The following is a 22,230-nucleotide window of genomic DNA, read 5'->3' on the forward strand; positions in this document are numbered from 1 at the left end:
AGCTGCCAATTACGAGCAGATGGCTAGGCTCTCTCAAGAGGACCCTCATGCAGGCGGCATGATGTAAGACTGTAGCAGGTGGGCTGTGTGCGGTGAGGCTGACACGATTTCCTGAGGACCTCGACACCTCTGGTTGGGGGAGGATTTGTCTGTAGGCCACAAACCTTAAAATATGCTGTGTTCATCCTCACAAACCCCCAAATAGCAACGGGTCTTTTAGTTCTATAAATCTCCATCATTGTCGTACTGATGATGTAAAGGTGAACTTCATGTTAAGCGCTTGGGGTCTAGACTTGTACCAGGAGCATCCCTGGCAGGTCATTTTTAACTGGGACGGTGGAGGCTGCAGGTTAACCACAAATTCATGCAGCAGAAGATTTTAGTTGGAGTAATGAACCTCTTAGGGCGGGAACTGGGGCGGGTGGGGGGTGGCTCCTTTATGAGTCTCCTGCTACATTTGCCACTTTAATAGATCAATGATGCCTTTTTATTTTAATGCAGTTTTGTTTTTAACATCTTTCTCATATGTTAATAGGCATTCGTACATCTTTTGTGAACATCTTGCTTTCGAAAAAATTTTTTTCGGTTCTTCAAAGAAAGGAGCTGGCTTTTTCACATTTAGTGACAGCCTATCAAATTCAAATTCAAAGTGCATATTCTCCTCTGTCCTCTCGTTTTCTAGCACTTACAACTTCCAGGAGCCACTCAGTTTTCTGCTTCAGAAGAATTTTCCGTTTCATTTCTCCCATCCCATCACTGACCTCTTTCCCCTGTGCTCCTTCTGTCTGGTCTCTGCCTTCTTCGTGACGAGCTGCTCACAGGACATCTAAGCTCTGGGCCCAGCTCCCTGGAAAGGGGAGTTCATCCTCCACTATGTTTTTTACCCCCCAAGGTTATATTCATACCACTTCTGACTTTTATTATATATTTGCAAATAGGCTATGGCTAAATGCTTTGGGCTGTGGAGCTGAGGAGAGAAGGTTATAAACCTAGATTCTATGACACATCACATACTATTAAATCCCCCTTTCCCCGTCTAGACTGTGAAATCTGTGAAGACAGCAGTCCTTTCTTTTTCATTTGCATGAATTCCACCATCTTCTGGCAAGTCTCTTACAGAAATAGGTACTCATTAAATGCATGATCAAAGAAATCGATGAATTAAGAAATAGCTCTTTAGAAGAAAAGAGTTCTTTCATTTTGAAGAGTTACTGAGTGTTGACTGGCTGGTAACGTATCTCCCAGGTGTGTTTGCATTCCAAATCTTACAGGTGACAAAGCCTTTAGCTTACAAAGTAATGCTGTTGAAATCATGCATATCAAACATTGCCTGACTGTAGGTGAGTCAGGTGATCAGGTGTTTGTATATATATATTCCTAAGTGGGGACACCCGAGACTTTCACAGAGACTTAAAATGATGCCATGTAGATTATTGTGACCATGGATCCACTTTGGCACCTGGAAAGGTCAGTGAACGTTCATCTATTTTAAGCTGGGGTCAATTCTACCCCCAATAAAATATCAATATTATTTTTATTGAGGTCATTTAACATGACACCAGTGTCCCCTATGATCAGCCTGGAACCTTGCCAGCCAATGGTTACATGATCACGAGCCACATTGCTTGTGTGAGACCTGCATTTCCTTATTTATAAAGTAAGAAATAATCTCTGGAGTGCCCTTCAGCTAAATATTTCATGTGGCCATGGATAAATCAATTACCCAAACACACTTGACTAGAAGGGCAAGTGCTTTGTGTGAAATCAGTGAAGTAATCACCTTTCACTGTCTTGACAAATGAAAGAAAAAAGGTGTGGCACGGAGGATTAACAAGTCACCTTTGAACTGGAGAAAAAGTGTGGTTTAACAGATTTTTGGTGGTCAGTTTGTTTGGCCTAAAACCATATTACACCAGATTTGCTTCTCGTTGGAATCAGCTTTACTGGTTGATATCATCCAATTGTCTGATTGCCTGTATGACTGGGAAAGAGACTGCATGGCAGGTTATTGGCCATCATTAAGTCTAGGATGAGGTCAGGTGACCATTTCTTTCCATCTCTGCAGGACAAATGTGAGTGTGTGTGTGTAAGTAAGCTGAACATTCACCAAAGCGGATTCGTTGAGTGTTTGAGTGTTGTCCATGGATGTGAAGTGTCATGAGAGGAAGCTGAGCGATTGCCCAAAGATCTTACAAAACTATTTCCTTCGGACAATTCTAGTCCAGGATCTAGTTAGGTTCTCAAGTTCAGAATCTTGATTTCAAGGGTAATTGGATTGATGGGTTCTTGAACCAACGAATGATACCTGAAAGCCTCCACAAGACTAAAGCAGAATTCTTATGATTGTAGCACTCGGTGTGTGGTTTCCACGGACAGCAGAGCTCACACGGCTTCATTCATTCAGATTCCCTGGAGAATATCTACATATGTGCGTGTGGGGTGCCATATGCCACTTTGAAACTTGCTTGGTGGGTATGGAAATGAGTAAGGGAGTTGTGGCTAAAATTTGAATATTTAGTGACATCTGGTTAAGCTGTCATAAGAATGATATCATTCTTATGATATTCCAGTTTCTTACCCCATATAATACATGTGGATAGGAACTTTCACCCTTAGCCTCTCTTTCTTTCTTTCTTTCTTTTTTTTTTGGTGGTTACATTACTGGCAAATTCCTCTTCTAATGGATGTACTCTGTCTTTAGAAAGGCAATGATTTAATCTTATTTTTGTCCAATGAAACAGGATAGATCTTTCAAAGGTGACTTTGGATTTTTTTTTTTTTTTGTTATTGTTCTCAATTATTTTCCACTCACAGTTTTACTCTCATAATGGACAATTCTTTTTATTAAAAAAAAATTTTTTTGGAGAGGAAGAGCTGTGGATATAAGGTAATTTTTTTTCACTTGATAAATACTAGGATTAAATTCTTAATTTAAGTACTCCATTAACTGAATATGAATTATTAAATTAGTAATAGCTAAATCTCAGATGCAGTGATGCTCCTTAATTTCTTAAAAAGTGGTTTTTGCTTTTGGCAAATCAATTAATTAATAATAAGGATTTCAGGAACAAACTGTTTTTAGAAATTCTGTTTTGAGTTGGTAGCAGAGTTCCTAACTAGGGATCTCTGAAGCTTACACAGGCACAGGAGACACTGTGGTGTGGTCAGGGTACTGATGGTCGAGTTTGGATGTTCTGTTGTGTTTTTGAACGGGGAGAGGATAAACGTTTGAAGAGACTGGAAATCAGTTCTGCTGACCTCTTTGTATGTGGATGTACTGCCACCTGTTGGTCATCTCTTGACATTGACCAGGTTTTGAAGGCTGATTCAGTGGATTCTTTCTTGTTGTTGAAGGATAATTAACCTACGATACTACATGAGTTTCAGGGAGACGACATAGTGATTTGACATTTGAAATACATTACTAGATGATGACCACACTAATTCAAGTTACCATACAAAGTTACAATATTATAGTGACTGTGTATTCCCAATGCTGTGCATTACAGCCCCATCATTTACTTATTTTATAACCAGAAGCATGTTCCTCTTAACACCCTTCACCTATTTCACCCAACCGCCCACCCTCCTCTTTTCTGGTAATCATTAGTTTGTTCTCTGTATCTGTGAGTCTGTTCCTGTTTTGGTATGTTATGGTTGTTTGTTTATTTTTAGGTTCAATATGTAAGTGAAATCTTGCAGTATTTGTCTTTCTCTGTTTGGCTTATTACATTCATATTTAAAGTAGGATTCTCTTGGGAGTCATATTGTTGATCTTGCTTTATTCACAACAACAAAAATTTTACCTTTTAATTGGGCTATTTAGAGCATTTATATATAGAGTGATAACTGGTATGCTTGGGCTTAAATCTGTTATCTTGCTTTTTGTTTTCTTTTTGTCTGTTCCTTATTAACTTTTGCCTCATTTTCCTTATTTCCTTGCATCAGTCTTTGGTTGAAATCTGCCCCTGGGGAATGTTCATTTTTGGGGCACATCTGGCTTGGTGGTGGTGGAGAAGCTGAGGAAAGACAAATCCTGAAATAAAGAATTGCAGGTGGTGGCAGTGAAATTTGGCTGGTTTGTATGGAAATGATAAGGGTGAGGCTCAAACGGAGTCTGCCGTGCTGACCAGTGGGAGCGTGGGAAGCAGGGTGTGTCCTACACTTTCTGTAGTGCCTGAAATTTATCTCAGATGCGACTTTAAAACCTTCTTGCTGGCTAAAAAGTGGAGAAGTGTTCTCAAAGTGTGGCAGGAGTGCCCAGTAAGTCGTAAAGGCCCATTTTAAATTTTGTCCCAGTTTAGGAGAAACTACAAATATGTCTTAAATAAACAGCTGGGAATATTAGGATACGGTCTAGTTTCATTTATCACGTCGGTGGCGCCAGCTTTATAACTGCTACTTGGCTGCGTACCAGGGAGTAGATACTGGACACAAAAGGGATTACATAGCAAAGAATTAAAGATGGTGATGTGACATGGGACATCAAGAATTAGAAGGTCTGCAAGCTAGGACCTCTGAGTTTACCGACACCTGCATCATACCTGTTGAAATGCATCTGCAATTTCCAGAAAAGTAAATTTCTTGCTTAGTGTCTGGTGGCTTACATGTCCCATTTATTTTTGATAAAACTATAGGAAGAAAGTAAAATTTTGAGCTTTAGAGGTGAAGACATGAGCAAGCATTAGATTTGGAAGTAATTTCTTAGTCAGATCATAGTACTATGCATGTTATTTTTTATTATGTTTTTTCAATTAATAAATATATGAATATCTATCTCTTCATCTGATTAAATATATTCCTTTCAACATAATTTTCAGTGTTTTTCTCCACTTATAAAGTATGATTGCACGTAGTACAAAATTTAAATTACATAACACCAAATGTAAATAAATGTTAAGTTTCCCATCTACTCCAAACAGATTCTTATGAAGATATTTAAAACATTTTATAAATTGAAGTACAGTTTATAATGTGTGTTCATTTCTTGTGTACAATAGTGATCCAGTTATGCATATATATATTCCTTTTCATAGTCGTTTTCATTATGGGCTGTTATAAGATGTTGTGTAGAGTTTCCTGTGCTGTACAGTAGGACCTTGTTGCTGATCTAATTTGTATATAGTGGTCTCTGCAAACCCTGAACTCCCCATTTATCTCTCCATCCTCCCCCATTTTTTCCACCCTGGGGACCATAAATTTGTTTTCTATGTCTGTGAGTCTGTCTCTGTCTTGTAAATAACTTCATTTGGTGTACTTTTAAAAAAGATTCCAAATAAAAATGGTATCATATGGTATTTTTCTTTCTCTTTCTAGCTTACTTCACTTAGTATGACGATCTCTAGTTCCATCCCTATTGGTGCAAATGCCATTATTTTTTCTTTTTTAATGACTGATACGATTCTGGTGTGTGTGTGTGTGTGTGTGTGTGTGTGTACATATACACACAACTTTTTATCCAGTCATCAGTTGATGGACATTTAGGTTGCCTCCATGTCTTGGCTATTGTAAATAGTGCTGCTATGAACATTGGGGTGCATGTATCTTTTCAAATTAGAGTTCTCGGATATATATGCTTTTGCTTTTTGCTTGACATAGGATAAATCTATTTTCAGTTTTTTAAGGAATCTCCATACTGTTTCCCATAACAGCTGCATCAAACTACATTCCCACCAACAGGGTAGGAGGGTCCCCCTTTCTCCACACCCTCTCCAGCATTTCTCACTTGTGGATTTTTTAATGATGACCATTCTGACCTGTGTGAGGTGATACCTCATGGGAGTTTTGATTTGCATTTCTCTGATAATTAGTGATATTGAGCCTTTTTTTCATGTGCCTGTTGACCATTTGTATGTCTCCATTGCAGAAATGTCTATTTAGAGCTCCTGCCGAATTCTGATTGGGTTGTTTGTCTTTTGGTTATTGAGTTGTATGAGCTCTTTGTATATTCTGGAAATTAAGGCCTTGTCAGTCGCATCATTTGTAAATATTTTCTTCCATTCTGTAAGTTGTGTTTTCATTTTGTTTATGGTTTCCTTGGCTGTGCAAATCTTATAAATTTATAGTCTTGTGTCTTGTTTAGTCATTAACCCATTTTGAGTTTAGTTTTTTGTGTATGGTGTGAGAGAGTGTTCTAGTTTTATTGATTTACATGTAGCTGTTCTGCTATGTTTTCCCTTAGCAGTTTTATAGTATCTGGTCTTTCTTACATTTAGGTCTTTAATCCATTTTGAGTTTTTGAATATGGTGTTAGGGAATGTTCTAATTTTGTTCGTTTACGTGTAGTTGTCCAGTTTTCCCAGCACCACTTATTGAAGAGACTGTCTTTTCTCCATCGTATATTCTTGTTTCCTTTGTTGTGGATAAGTTGACTGTAAGTGTGTAGTTTTATTGCTGGACTTCTGTTCCATCGAGCTATATTGTCTGTTTTTATGCCAGTTAGATACCATTTTGATTACTGTAGCTTTGTGGTATAGTTTGAAGTCAAGGAGTGTGATTCCTCCAGCTCTGGTCTTCTTTCTCAAGATTGTTTTGGATATTTGGGGTCTTTTGTGTTTCCATACAAATTTTAAATTTTTTTCTTCCTCTTCTGTGAAAAATGTCAATGGTAATTTTACAGGGATTGCACTGAATCTGTATATTGCCTTGGGTAGTATGGCCATTTTAACAATATTAATTCTTCCAGTCAAGAGCATGGGATATCTTCCCATTTCTTTAAATCATCTTTAATTTTCTTAATATTTTATAGTTCTCTGCGTATGTCTTTTATCTCTTTGGTCAGGTTTATTCCTAAGTATTTATTTTTCATGCAGAGTCTTTCGTGTTTTCTGTGCATAGTAACATGTCACCTGCACATAGTTTTGTTAATGGAATACTTCTTCCTGTTGTTTTCCATTTCTTTTCTTGTAGGTTTAATGATGTGCCATTTTTAAGAATCTGCTTTTGTTGTTTTCTCATTGCTTTTAAGTGGTTTTAAGACAAATAACAGGTATAAACACTTTTTTCCTGGCATCTTTAATCAAAAGTAGATAGCATCATTTTATCTGCTAAATATGAACCATTATGAATTATGTAGGTTTTATGGACTTGTTTTCCACTAATTCAACAAATATGGACACAACACCAATTATTGATGAACTTTTGAGAAAGATATTTAATAGGGGTTAAAAACGAGCTAGCAGTGAAATGTTATGGAGGTTGATAGAATGAGTTATCAGATCTTCTTGATGGGATGAACAATTAGGTTCTCGGAGAAGCCGGTGACTGAGACGGTTCACCCTCTGTCATCAGACTCTGCATTTCTTCTCTCTCTTGTGACCCTTCTCTCCCAGACAACTGCCTTGACTTAGCTTCCTTGCTTCTGTTCATCTTATTAGCACTGCCTAGAATGCCTTTCCCCTTAATTTCAGTTTATCTAAATTAAACTTATCTTTTCAGACCTTTTCTTCTTTGAACATTTCCTCATATATTCAAGCTGACAATCATCTGTCATACTTCAGGTGTCCGGTGACTGTTTTTTCATTTTTGCCTCGAGATAAGAAAATGCTGCTTTGAATTGATGTTTTCTTTTTTTATCAGATACTGTCTAATTTTGGAGATTAAGAGAATGAGGCACAGAGAGATTTAAAAATTCTCTCAAAGTGACACAGCCAGTAAGTGATGAAATTAAGGTTTGTAGGCAACGTGGATCCAGAAACTAGGCAGCAGACGACATCCTCCCAGTTGGTGCTGGGTTCTCAACGCATCGCTCCCCACTCATAGAAAAGAGAGCCCTCTTTTGACGATGGAGGATCCTAAAGTGGGAAAAACCACTGTTTTCTTAGCAGTCTTCTCTTTGAGAAAAGATACAGTTGGTAAATAACACTTGGTCCAAATGCCACTGAGATCATGTTAACTTTGTCCCTCCAGGTGTAAGCTCTTGAGGTTTTAGTTCTTTGGGGACCTGGCTCTAAATCATTGAAAACTCCAAAAGAAAAAGTCCCTTATTCTGTGCAACATGTGAATCAATGTGCAGGTCAAAGAGTATCTCTTTACTCCCAAGATGTTCAAGATGAGGGATTTGCCTTCTTCGCCAATTACCTAGAAAATCTAAGAAATCTCCTTAAAAAAATTTGCCACCATGAGGGAAGCTGAAAATTCCATCCTTATGTCTAGAAAATGGTTATTTCCCTTGAAGCAGTTTATGGAGATACACAAAGGATATCCTTAGAGAAGTGAGGACATTGCATTTTGGATACTATGAAGTTTTTGAAATATGGTGGAGAAGCAGCAGGATGAGTTTGCACTCTGGGAAGGTAACATCCCCCTCCTCAGCCCAGGTTCTCTAAAGAGAGCAGACTGGCATTTTGTTAACATCCTTATGAGAGTAAGTAACTGGTCTTTTTGGTGATTTTTTTCTGAACTGATTTTCTTATTTACTTCTTTTTGACATAGAGACACTGTGACGTCCTTAAGGAATGCTGAAGTCGTAGAACGTTAGCTATGAAAGTGGCATAGAGATAATCCTGCTGAAAGGGACTTTCATTTAAATAAATTAATAGTGGCTTGACCAAAGACCGGAAGCAGGCTGTGCAGCCCCCTACCTCCACACAGCTATACTGGCATATTTGGATGGACAAAAACGAAAATATTCATGCAATGGATAAGGCTTCATATCTAAGCCTAGAATTTTCTTTGTGCTGAAAATACACTCCATGTAGCATTAAGCAAATGATCATGATAATGGTAAATATCATAAATCAAATGGATATATTCACTATTTTTACATAGATTAAGCTCCACATGTAATTACTATATAATTCAACAGTGGTATATTGCTTTAAAATTTTTTAAATTGAAGTATAGTTATTTATAGTGTTTCAGGTGTACCGCATTGTGATTCAGTTACATATATGATCTCCTTTTATAGATCCTTTCTATTATAGGTAGTTACAAGGTATTGAACATAGTGCCCTGTGCTGTACAGCAGATCCTTGTGTTTTATCTCTTTTATATACAGTAGTGTGTATCTGTTGACCCCAAATTCCTAATTTAATTCCTCCTCCCATTTCCCCCTTTGGTAACTATCAGTTTGTTTTCTGTATCTGTGAGTTTATTTCTGTTTTATAAATAAGTTAATTTGTATAATTTTTCAGACTCCAAATATAAGGGATACCATAAGATATTTGTCTTTGTCTGACTTAAGAGTAATATATTGCTTCCATTTTACTGAAAGAAGACATTCAGTGATAATAAATGTTGCTTGAAAGTATTTTTTCACAAAAAATGTCCTACATAGTGATCTTCCCTTAGGAATTTAAAACAGTTGACTTTTTTCTTCCTTGCTAGTGAGTCAGAAATAACATATTCTTGAATGTGTTCTCTGCATAAAATGTTATGCATTCGACATTTTACATATATTATTACTATAATTGATATTGCCTGACAGATTTCAGGATAAGTGCCCTGAAAGTAGTTTTTATGAAATATGGACAATCACGTAAAGTAATTCCACGTTATTTTGGTGCACAATTTTGTACACAATTTCCATGACATGTTGCTGTCCAACATTTACCAGATCACTTCATCTTACAGGCACAGCCTCCTCATTCCCTCTGTGGCATCATATCATTTTATATGAGTAATGTCTGTCATTTGTGTGTGTTATCATTTCCACATCTTTTTACAACTGGGAGTAGGGAACAGACTGAAAAACACACATGTGAATTGTGTCTTAATAATATTACAATGGTATTGGTCATTCTGTAAGATCAAGAACTCCCCTGGTTAGTCTTTCCCAGATGTCATATGTTAGGATCTGAATATCTCATTGGTTTTAAAATATTCCCAGTAAGGTCTTCCAGCTGTTTCTTTTTTTTTTTTTTTTTTAATCCCATCATACAGTAAGATGAAACTCGGGGAGTAGTTCATGTACAAACTTATCACTTGAAGAAGGTTTAGATAATAGAGCTGGACTCTTGATGGGAGAGAGCAAACGTCAAGGGTGAATATCTAAGTTGACACAGGATCTTTGCATCAACTGTCCTGACCTAGTATCTAGGAATATTATCTTCGAGCTTGACATTATTTCACTACTTTTCTATAACAAGCCTTTTTAAAATATTGTTATTGAATTAAAATATTATTTGTTACTCTTAGTAATATATTTTTAAATAATAAAATGTTTCTCTTTCTTATCAACAAATTACAGATGATCAATAGAAGATAAGAATCAGACAGCAGTGACTGAATTCCTTTTCTTGGGCCTCACAGATCATCTCCACTTGTAGATTGTCCTCTTTGTCATTTTTCTCTTTGTCTATCTTGTCAACCTGGGGAGTAATTTGGGGATGATCACTCTCATATGGATCGATCCCAGACTCCACACGCCTATGTACTTTTTTCTCAACCACTTGTCCTTTGTAGACATGTTTTCCTCTTCTTCCATTGCCCCCAAGATGCTGTGTGATATCTTTGTAGAAAAAAAAGGCATCTCTTTCATGGGTTGTGCTGCACAGATGTGGTTCTTTGGTCTTTTTGTGGCAACTGAGTGTTTGCTCTTGGCTTCCATGGCATATGATCGGTATGTGGCCATCTGCAAGCCCTTGCTGTACACCCTCATTATGTCCCAGAGGGTCTGTGTGCAGCTGGTTGTGGGCCCTTATGCTGTGGGTCTTCTAAGCACCATGACTCATACAGTTTTCACTTTTTGCTTACCCTTCTGTGGTCCAAATAGCATCAATCACTTTTTCTGTGATATTTCACCACTGCTTTCCCTAGCGTGTGCTGACACCTGGATCAATAAGTTGGTGCTTTTCATCTTAGCGGGAGCCATAGGAGTTCTCAGTGGCCTGATCATCATGGTCTCTTATGTTTGCATCCTGGTGGCCGTGCTGAGGATCCAGACTGCTGAAGGGAGGAGGAAAGCCTTCTCCACGTGTTCTTCTCACCTGGCAGTTGTCTCCATCCTCTATGGGACTCTTTTCTTCACTTATGTCCAACCTAGCTCAAGTTCCCCCCTAGATGTGAACAAAGTGATTTCTCTGTTTTATACTGTGGTAACCCCCATGTTGAACCCCCTGATCTACAGCTTGAGGAACAAGGAGGTGAAAAATGCATTCAGTAGGAAGTTTGAAAGGAAAAGTTCTCTAATAGGTAGGTAAAGTAGAACTCTATTTGTGCAGTACTATAGTTGTTCATGCAGAATGTATAGTAAGAAGAACACTAGGGGGGAATTAGAATCTGTATGTGAGTCCTGACTCTGCCTATCCAAGATGACTTGAAGAATAGAGTGGTTCTCAAGTATTTTTCTGCTCCAGTCTTGTTCTCTGTGACATGAGGGGGATTTCCAAGTAATTTAGAAATGAGATGATAATATAAAAGAAAACTTCACTGAATATTTGTACAATTGTGAATGAATGAATAGCATTTAATCTGGACATGAAAACTAAAAGTTTTAATGGAAAACTTAAAGTAACACAATCAGTATTAAAAGACAGTAATAAGACAAGGGAAAATGTGCCAAACAATGAGATAATATTCCTAATATTCAAAGAACAGTCTAAAATTCATAATCAAAAGGAAAACAACAGATAAACAAACAAAGAAGAGGCAATTCACAAAAGTGGGAATGCAAATTGCCAAATGGAGAAAATGTTCAACACCATGATTGGTCAGTTAAATGAAACAATATTAAAATGCCAGTGCAGTGCCTGAATGGTTTCATTGATGGTGACGTTCTTAGTTGACTATGCACACTCATTTTTTTTTTCTTGCTGATAGGAAGAATCACTCTATTTCCACAGAGCAATTTGATAGTTTCCATTTGAAATAAGTCCATGGCATTTGACCCACAAATCCCTCCATGAGAAATAAGACTACAGAAATATAAATGCCAATGCCTCAGATTCCATGTATTTCAGTTTTATGTGTAGTAGCAAAGAAAAATGGACAAAATAACTTGAATATCCATCACTGAAGAAAAGTACACTTCTTTTCAGTAAAATTTTCTGCAGCAAATGAAGACTGAATTAGGATCAACTGAGGTGGAGAGAACTATTATATCCAGTCTACTGTTAGTTGAAGAAAAAAAATCAGGTTGAAGATCAAGTTGTAGCTCTGATCGTTAAGAAAAAGATCAAAACCTATATAATGATTAAAATGTACGTGTATCTGCAAGTGTAAGTGAGCACTGGGAAAGCTGTAAATGGTATATAATGACTGCTGACGATGGTTATTTCAGTGGGAGTTGCATTGGAAGTAGGAAATGAGAGCTTTTATTCAAACACATTTGAATTGTGGCTGGTCCTGCTTGGGCTCGATAAGTTGTACCATTTTCATCGTATGATAGCGTGCTGCTCTGCCTGTCTGACTTTATTACTGGAGGATCTGGCAAGACACAGCTTCTGATGGCTGGCTGGAAGCATCCTCCCATGATGCCCCTTGTGCAAGTGTTCCCTCTTCTTCAGGGCCCAGAAACAGACCAAGACAGGAGCACTTCCTCAAGAGCCATAACGTTCTCTGTTGTAAATGGCATAGAATTGCTCTTAAGGCCCCAGGACCTGCATTTTTCTCCCCTGGAAGCTTGTATGCAGTAATGCTCCAACCTGCTTCTTTTCCCAGTATACAGCTTTGACCACAATGTCTGTTGGATCCTGTGGCCCACGTGGCAGGACTGCTTGTGGTGCATCTGGGTCCTGCTGCAGAGCTGTGGCTGCCCTGCATCCCACGCACCACCGGCAGCCTTCTCTGCCACTCAGTATACAGGCTGGAGAACTAGTCCTAGCTGCCCCCAAAACCGCAAGAAGGCTCCCAGCACACTCTGGTTCTTTCTTAATGAATTTTACTTTGGAGGAGGTGTTAGCATGTCCTTAACTCCTGAGCCTGTAAAAACTTCCCCAATGTGTCTAGTTCCTGAATCTCAGTTGGGTTCCTCTCCCACCCTCTGGACCACATGTGTTTTATCAAGGCCTCCAATGTTGAAGCAACTGCTTGTGTAACCTGCTCTGTTAGTATGATGCTGTCAGTGTGGTGGATGCTAAGTATTGTATCCTCTGAGTGTAAGTGGATAGGGGACCAGATATCCACAGACTATGTTAAAAAGGGCAGGAGAGTTAACATAGAGTTTTGGCAAAACTGCAAATGAATATTACTTCTCTCTTCTTCAGAGATACCAATTGTGTGTTAGATCTTCCCTTCTGCCTTATTAATCATTTTCTCTCTAAATATTCGGAAGTTGCAGTTTAAATTTAAGTTTTATTTTTAAAATCTTCTAATGTCTTCTGTAATTGAAAGTCGTGTCTGTACTCCTGTGTTTTGTTACATGTGACTGACAGTTTCGACGTTGTTGCCTTTCCTGGGCTCAGCCGGCTTATTTCCTATCCCCAGATGTGATTTTGCTGTTGCTTTTGTCAACCATGCTCTTTCACAGAATACATGCTTTGATTTTTAAAAATGTAATAAAGAATTATTTTCCCATAATTATTTTTGTTAATAGAATGCTTTGTTTGCCCTGTTAATTTTTATATTCCTTTTAGGTAGATTTAACAAAGTGTCATTTGTTTGTTTCAATTTGTTTATGTTGTTTTCTCTTTGCTTTTAAGTAGTTTTTAAGAAGAATAACAGGTGAAAATGCTTTTCCCCTGACATCTTTATTCAAAATGCATAGAGAATAGTTTTACCTGCTAAACATAAACCAATATTAACATCTAGTTCTATGTGTTTGTTTTCCACTGATTCAGCAAATTCATGCACAACACCAAGTATTGGACAGACTTGAGAGAGATGCTTAATAGAGGTTAAAAATGGGCTGGCCTTGAAGTGTTTTGGGGATTGATAGAATGAGTTATCAGCTCTTCTTGGTGGGATAAACAGGTTCTCACAGAAGCTGATAACTGAGATAGTTCACCCTCTGTCATCGACTCTGCATTTCTTCTTTCTCATGTGACCCTTCTCTCCCAGACAACTGCCTTCACTTAGTTTCTGCTTCCTTGCTTCTGTTCATCTCATTAGCACTGCTCGAATGCCTTTCCCTTTAACCTCAGTTTCTCTAAATTAAACTTATCTTGTCAGAAAAATTTCTTGTTGGACAATTTTCCCAAATATTCAAGATGACAGTGATCTGTCATACCTTATGAGTTCGGTGACTTTTTAAATTTTTGCCTAGAGATGAGAAAATGCTACTTTGAACTGATTCATATATATATATATATATATATATATATATATATATATATACATACATACATATATCTAGATATTGTCTCCTCAACTGTGTTAAACAGATCTCTTATCCTAAGTGACTAATGAACACTGATTCTGCGCTGGGCACTTTTTTTTAATACTTTAAATTTATTACATCATTAATTCCTTGTAAAATCTTTGTGAGCTAGAAAGCATTTTTCTTGATTTAAGGGATTAAGAGAGTGAGGCACAGAGAATTTAAAAACTTGCTCAAAGTGACACAGCCAGTAAGTGATAAAATTTAGATTTATACCCAGACAATGTGGCTTCAGAATCTAGGCAGGAATCTACTTCATCTCAGCTGGTGCTGAGTGCTCAATGCATCACCCTCCACTTATAGAAAAGAGAGCTCTCTTCTGGCAAATAGGATTCCAATGTGGGGAAAAACCCACATTGTTTTCTTAAGAATCTTCTCTTTGAAAAAGATACAGTTTGGAAATAAGACATGGTCCAAATGCCACCGAGATCATGTAAATTTGTTAATTTTGTCCCTGTAGGTGAAAGCTCTTGAGGTTTTAGTTCCTTGGGGACCTGAATCTAAATGTTGAAAACTCCAAAGAAAAAGTCCCTTACTCTGTGCAGCATGTGAATCACTGTGCAGGTCAAATAGTATCTCTTTACTCCAGGATGTTCAAGATGAGGGATTTGTCTTCTTCACCAAATACCTAGAAAACCATGCCTCTTAGAAAAGGTTGCCATCATGAGGGAAGTTGAAAGTTCCGTCTTTATTTCTAGATAATGATTATTTCCCCTGAAGCACTTCAAGGAGCTCCATGAAGGCTATCCTTAAAGAAGTGAGTACATTGCATTTTGGATACTATGAAGTTTTTGAAATATGGCGGAGAAACATTAGGATGAGTTTGAATTTTGGGAATACAAGCCATCCCCTAGTCCTGGTTCTCTAAAGAGAGCAGACTGGCATTTTGTTCACATCCTTATGAGACTAAGCAACTGCTTTTTGTGACTTTCTCTGAAATGATTTTCTTGTTTATTTCTTTTTGACATTGAGATATTGCAATGCCTGTATGGAATTCTAGAGTTACAGATGTTAGCTATGAAAGTGGCATCCTCTTTGTTTTATGGAAGACTTAAATGACTCACATTCTAATTAGTTAATTAATTAATTAATTAATTAATACTAGTTGGATCAAAACCAGAAGCAGTCTGTTCAGCCCCCTACTTTCACGCACTTATACTGGCATATTTGGATGGACAAAAACACTCCTGCATTATAGCTCCTAATCTAAGCCTAGAATTGTCTTTGTGACTGCTGAAAAGCTACTCTACATAGCATTAAGCAAGTAATCATGATACTGATAAATAATCATAAATCAAATAGATGCAGCCACCATTTTTTTCATTTATTGAGCTCCACATGTAATTACCAGATGATTCAAAGTAGTCATTGCTTTTGTTTTACCTAAAAAGACATTATTGTAGTGATAATAAGCATTTTTTAAATCAGATTTTTTTTTGTATGTAAATTATCTACCTAGTGATCTTCTCTTAGGAATTTGAAACAGCTTGATTTTTTTTCTTCCCTGACTGAATCAGAAAGTAACATATTTTGAATGCGTTCCCTGGGTAAAGCATTATGCATTTTACATATATGATTACTATAATTGATAATGCCTCACAGATTTCATGATAAGTGCCCTAAAACGTGGTTTATATGAAATATGGGCAATCACATAAAGTCATTCCATGTTATTTGGTGCACAGGATGCTTAGCTTTGTACACAATTTCCATGACGGGTTGCTGTCCAGCATTTGCCAGGTCACTCAATCTTACAGGCATGGCCTCCCTGTTCCCTCTGTGGCTTCACATCATTTTATATGAGTAACCCCTTTGTCATTTGTGTATATTGTCCTTTCCACAGCTTTTTACAGATGGGAGTAGGGAATGGACTGAAAAACCCACATGTGAATTGTGTCCTAATAACATTAGAAAGGTACAGATCATTCGGTATGATCAAGAACTCCCCTGGTTAGTCTTTCCCAGATGTCATATGTTAGGATCTGAGTATCTCGTTGGTTTCACAGTATTCCCAGTAAGTCTTCCAGCTGTGTGTGTGTGTGTGTGTGTGTGTGTGTGTGGTTTTTTTAAACATACCATACAGTTAAGATGAACCTGGGGAGTAGTTCATGCACAGACTTATAACTTGAAGGAGTTTTAGGTAAAAGAGTTGGACTCTTGACGGGACAGAGCAAACATCAAGGGTGAATATCCAGGTAACACAGGATCTTTTCACAAATTGCCCTGACCTAGTATCTAGGAATATTATCTTCCGTTTCAACACTATTGCAATAATTGTCTGTTACAGACCTGTATGAGATGCTCAGTTACTGGATTAAAATAATATTTGTAACTCTTAAAAATAGTTTTTTCAAAATAAATGTTTTTCTTAGATTACGGATGATCAATGGAAGATAAGAATCAGACAGCAGTGACTGAATTCCTTTTCTTGGGCCTCACAGATCATCTCCACCTGCAGATTGTCCTCTTTGTCATTTTTCTCTTTGTCTGTCTTGTCACCCTGGGGGGCAACTTGGGCATGATCACTCTCATATGGATCGATCCCAGACTCCACACACCTATGTACTTTTTTCTCAACCACTTGTCCTTTGTAGACATGTTTTCCTCTTCTTCCATTGCCCCCAAGATGCTGTGTGATATCTTTGTAGAAAAAAAAGGCAACTCTTTCATGGGTTGTGCTGCACAGATGTGGTTCTTTGGTCTTTTTGTGGCAACTGAGTGTTTGCTCTTGGCTTCCATGGCATATGATCGGTATGTGGCCATCTGCAAGCCCTTGCTGTACACCCTCATTATGTCCCGGAGGGTCTGTGTGCAGCTGGTTGTGGGCCCTTATGCTGTGGGTCTTCTAAGCACCATGACTCATACAGTTTTCACTTTTTGCTTACCCTTCTGTGGTCCAAATAGCATCAATCACTTTTTCTGTGATATTTCACCACTGCTTTCCCTAGCGTGTGCAGACACCTGGATCAATAAGTTAGTGCTTTTCATCTTAGCGGGAGCCATAGGAGTTCTCAGTGGCCTGATCATCATGGTCTCCTAAGTTTGCATCCTGGTGGCCGTGCTGAGGATCCAGACTGCTGATGGGAGGAGGAAAGCCTTCTCCACGTGTTCTTCTCACCTGGCAGTTGTCTCCATCCTCTATGGGACTCTTTTCTTCACTTATGTCCAACCTAGCTCAAGTTCCTCCCTAGATATGAATAAAGTGATTTCTCTGTTTTATACTGTGGTAACCCCCATGTTGAACCCCCTGATCTACAGCTTGAGGAACAAAGAGGTGAAAAATGCATTCAGTAGGAAGTTTGAAAGGAAAAAAAAATTTAAATAGATAAAATAGAATTCTAATTGTGTTGCACCACTCATGTTAATTCAGTTATGTGTGTTCAAGGGAAGAGACACATGTCTCATTCCCGTTAGTTCCTGGGTCTGCTAGTTTCAAGGTCATTCATATACTAGACATATTGTTTATATTGTTGTTCTTCAGTCTTCTCCTTGGCAAAATGATGGGGAATATAAAACACTTTACATACATGTTGAAAGTAGAAATGTAAGAGATGCCAGAAGAGGGTCCAGGAGAACATTTATCTCTTCTTACATGTGAGAAGACATTTTATTCCAGCCCAGAAAGGCAAACATTGTAAGAAAAAGATCAACAAAGTTCATCCATAAAGGTTTCATAAACCTTGATAAAAGCTGAACTGTGGAAAGTGAGAGAACAGCTGTAGAACAAGTGACTCACAATGAGTTAGTGTCCCAACAGGAAAGCGTTGGAACGTATGTATACATATGTATGAAACACAGTAGAGAAATAACCACCAAATGAATGGGCAATGACATAACTAATTGCAAATGGCCCAAAGCATAAATATATATAAAAAAACTACTCAACTTTTCAGTTGCTTAAGTAAATGAAATGAAAATGCAATCCTATTCTTTTTTTTCATCTATCAGATTGGGGAACATTAAACTGATTAAGTGCAATGCTGGTAAGGTCACCATTTGGGTATTCTACACTTAGCTATAGTGGGTACATTTTCAGAAAGTAATTTCATGATTTCTATTAAAATGCACTTGATCTTTGACCTAGCTGTCTTACATTCGAAATTCATGCTATAGAAATATAAATACCAGACACAAATGTTGCAGCATCATTTGCAGGGGGGATAAAAGGAAACAGTCTGATTTTGTATCATTAGGAGAAGGAAATCTTCTTCCTATGAATCATTATGCAGCTAATTATAAAAAGAATGATTTAGATAGTTGTGCTTTTGTTTGGAAGAAACTCCCTGATACTATCGTAGGTGAATGGAAAAAAAAAAATCCCAAATCAAAGTAAAATCTGCCAAAATGATTACACTTAGTAAAAATAATGTGGGGGCAGTCTATCTACTGTGTAGAATATATTGGTATGCACATTATACAAGATGATAGAGAGAAGTGTGGAAGGCTACAGACCGAACTGTGAACACCGGTTACTTCAGTGGCATGGCCCATTGGAAGCAGGAGGGTGGGGTGGTGGTCCATCCTCATCCGGGTTGTCGAACTTGTTTTATAACAAATACATTTACCTTTGTAATTAAGATTCACTTTTGAAAAGCTACAATCTGTGTCAAAACTGAATGAATAAATTTATCAGTAGATAAATAAGTTGAGGAGGATGGGTTCAAGGCCTTCTTTGAAGGCTGCTGCTACATTCTAACATTCTCTGACTTCATGAAATACTTCTGAACATTGGTGACGGAAATACTGGTCAAAACCGAAGTGAAATGGAGAGGTTCTCAGCCACTCTGTGCTTCAGTCTCTCACTTTTTCCCTCTAAAGATCTGCATTTTCCTCCACCCCCATAGCCTATAACTTCTATACATAGTGGTATGCTTTCTCTCTTCTAAAACCTCTGAAATGATAGCAGAATGCTAAAAATGACACAATGCAAGTGTGATGAAACTTGAAAGGTATAGTAAATATTACCTTAAATGTATCCATATAATACTAACACTGCTAACTGTCAGTCTTGTAAAATTTTCTAACAACATTTTACTAAGAATTGTTAAAACCTGGGCCTAAGTGTGACAAAGGGAAATGTATTTTTTTCTATTTTTATCTACAGAAGAGCAACAGTTTCTTTCCTAGTAAAATTTTGCCTTAAATTGCCTCTATTCTGGGTCTTCACTGTGTAACATGTCTCAAACCACAAGTCACCTTTTGAGATGGTCATTTCCTGGTATGATGCCCGAAGTGTTTTCTGTCTTTTTAATTGTTCCTTAAACATTTATGATTTAACATCCATTGAAAGGGGATTGGGAGAAGAACAGTAGGAAGCAAGTGGTAGTTATAAATTTCCTCAATGTCTCTGAGTTCCTTCTCTAAATATATGCAAATATGTGCAAAAATATGCAAAACCAACTGTCCTCTGAAGCTCTAGTTACTGCTGTTCTCATGCCCTAGTGTTTTTTTCTGTCTAGAATACTCTCTGTACCATGGTTACATGGATAACACTGCTTAAGTGTGGCTTCCATTCAGAGGATTAATTACCCTGTCAATACTGCAGCACCATATTCTTTTCCTTCAGACTTTATAAGTGTAACATGGTGCATATTAGGATCATGTTTTTGGTTTTGCTTTGTTTTTATTAGTGAGAAATGTTCCCAGCTGATTCTTCGTATTAGGCATGATGGAAATTCACTTGGAGGTACATTTTTTTTGTTCATCTCATAGATCTGTAAGTGGTTCTCCATATTTTGGAATGAAAGGGTAGGTCCCAATATGAGGAGCAGAGAAATTCTATGTCAGTTAAGGCCTCCACACACTAAAATCCCGATTTACAGTATTGGTGCCTCGGAGGAGGGCATCAATTTTAATGAGATATGGTTTCTCGAGAGATTTTTTTTTTTTTTTTTTTGCTTCTGGCTTCCTTCAGGATTTTTTCTTTATCTTTGATTTTATGTAGTTTGAAAATTTTATGCTTAGGTATAGTTGTTTGTTTGTTTTTGGCATTTATCCTCCTTGGTGTTCTCTAAGCTTCCTGGATCTATGGTTTGGTGTCTAACATTAATTTGAGGAAATCCCAATCATTATTCTCCAAAACACCTACATTCCTCATATTGTTAGTATATACACTGATTAATCTTGTCAAACTCCATTGAAGTTTTTAGTCCATAAGAAGAGACCAGTTCTTAAATATGGAGTCAGTGTTGCAACCAGTGGAGTATTATCAGAAGCTGGGAAAGAAAAATAATATCTTAAGGATGAAAAGGATACACCAGGAGGTGTTTTGGAGAAGGAGTCACAGAGTAGACACTGCTGTGGACTTTGAATCCTGTTCAAAAACTAGCTTCTTTTGTCTGAGCTTGCACTCCTTCTTAGACTTCAGAAGTTATCCTTTAGATAAAACACTATTTTTCTAGAATCTAAAGGAATTGGCAAGGAAGATACATTCTTAACACCCATCACCTAGAGTGAGAGTGAGAGCTATCAGCCTGAATTCATCAAATTCACATAATACCTTATCTATGAAATGTGTCTTAAAATATCCTCCTTTCAAAAGCAGGGATTTTTAGAAATGTAATCTGGCACCGTTACAGGACTTGCCTTGGATAATCTCCAAAGGGAACTTCTACACCTAAAAAATCTGATTCCCTTCAAAAATTCTGTTTTGATCAAGAAGAAATTGAAAAGCCAGTGAGGTTCAGTGACTTACTCAGTATCACACAGATAGTTAGTAAGTAGTTATGATGACCACCAAGAGGTCGGAAGCAGGCATGTCATCTGTCAGTCTACTCTACGAAATGTAAAAATATAGAAGCTGTATTCATTTTTAAAAAGAAAAAGCCCAATTAGGAATTGATTCAAAAGAAAAATCTTTCTCTTTCTCATTAAAGATTAGATCAGAGAAATGGATAATGGAAATCAAACTTTGGTGATTGAGTTTGTTTTCGTGGGCTTAACAAATCACCTCCAGCACCAGCTTCTTCTTTTCGTGGTATTTCTCTTGGTTTATCTTACCACTCTTCTGGGAAATGTGGGGATAATGACTCTCATTTGGATGGATTCTCGACTCCTCACCCTGATGTACTTATTTCTCAGCCACTTGTCCTTTGTAGATGTCTGCTCCTCTGCTGTCATTGGTCCCAAAATGTTGACTGACATCCTTGTGGAGAAAAAATTCATCTCTTTCTTTCGTTGTGTTGCCCAGATCTGGCTTTTTGGTCCATTTGTAGTGACTGAGTGTTTCCTTCTGGCTTCCGTGGCATATGAGTGGTACATGGCCATCTGTAAGCCCTTGTTGTGCACACTCATGTGTGTCTGTGTGCAGTTGGTGGTAGGGCCTTATGCTGCCATGGGTCTTAAAAGCACCATGATCCACATAACTTTCACCTTTCACCTGCCTTGCTGTGGTCCGAATATCATCAATCACTTCTTCTGTGACCTTCCTGTTCTCTCCCTGGCATGTGCAGACACACAGGTCAGTAAATGTTTACTTTTCATCTTGGCTGGAGCTCTAGGAGTACTCAACGGTGTGATCACCTTGGTCTCCTATGTTTACGTTGGCATCGCCATCCTGAGGATCCGTTCTGCTGATGGGAGGCGGAAAGCCTTTTCCACCTGTTCTTCACATCTGACACCTGTCTCCATCCTTTAGGGGACACTCTTCTTTGTCTATGTACGTTGGAGTTCTAGTTTCTCCCTGAATATTAACAAAGTGGTTTCTGTGTTCTACACAGCTGTGATTCCCGTGTTAAACCCACTTACCTACAGCCTAAGAAACAAAGAGATCAAGGATTCATTCAGAAGGACATTTGAAAGGAAGAAATTTCTTTTGAGTAAGTGAACTATGACATCGTTTGTATTATAGATTAAGAAGGTAAATAAATCAGAACATCACTTGTACTAGAGACTGAGAGCTAATATATATGTACAATGGAAAAACTGCAAATTTTCTGTTGAGATTCACTATTACTGTGTCATTGATAAGTCAC

General features: G+C 37.8%; 2 protein-coding genes and 1 pseudogene across 2 annotated transcripts; all 3 read left to right on the forward strand.

Moving 5' to 3' along the window:
• Nucleotides 1–10,202: 10,202 nt before the first annotated feature.
• LOC105081021 (olfactory receptor 5G3-like) lies at nucleotides 10,203–11,141 on the forward strand. Its single transcript, XM_010970142.3, has one exon. The coding sequence runs from the start codon at nucleotides 10,329–10,331 to the stop codon at nucleotides 11,139–11,141; it is 813 nt and encodes a 270-aa protein (XP_010968444.3). The 5' UTR covers nucleotides 10,203–10,328.
• A 5,502-nt stretch (nucleotides 11,142–16,643) lies between these two features.
• LOC105081022 (olfactory receptor 5G3-like) lies at nucleotides 16,644–17,582 on the forward strand. Its single transcript, XM_010970143.3, is given in 1 exon segment — nucleotides 16,644–17,582. A coding segment is annotated over 1 exon segment (939 nt).
• A 3,564-nt stretch (nucleotides 17,583–21,146) lies between these two features.
• Nucleotides 21,147–22,082, forward strand: LOC105081024 (olfactory receptor 5G25-like; annotated as a pseudogene).
• Nucleotides 22,083–22,230: the final 148 nt, after the last annotated feature.

This window comes from Camelus bactrianus, chromosome 10 (genome assembly GCF_048773025.1).
Source record: "Camelus bactrianus isolate YW-2024 breed Bactrian camel chromosome 10, ASM4877302v1, whole genome shotgun sequence".
Taxonomy (NCBI): Eukaryota; Metazoa; Chordata; class Mammalia; order Artiodactyla; family Camelidae; genus Camelus; species Camelus bactrianus.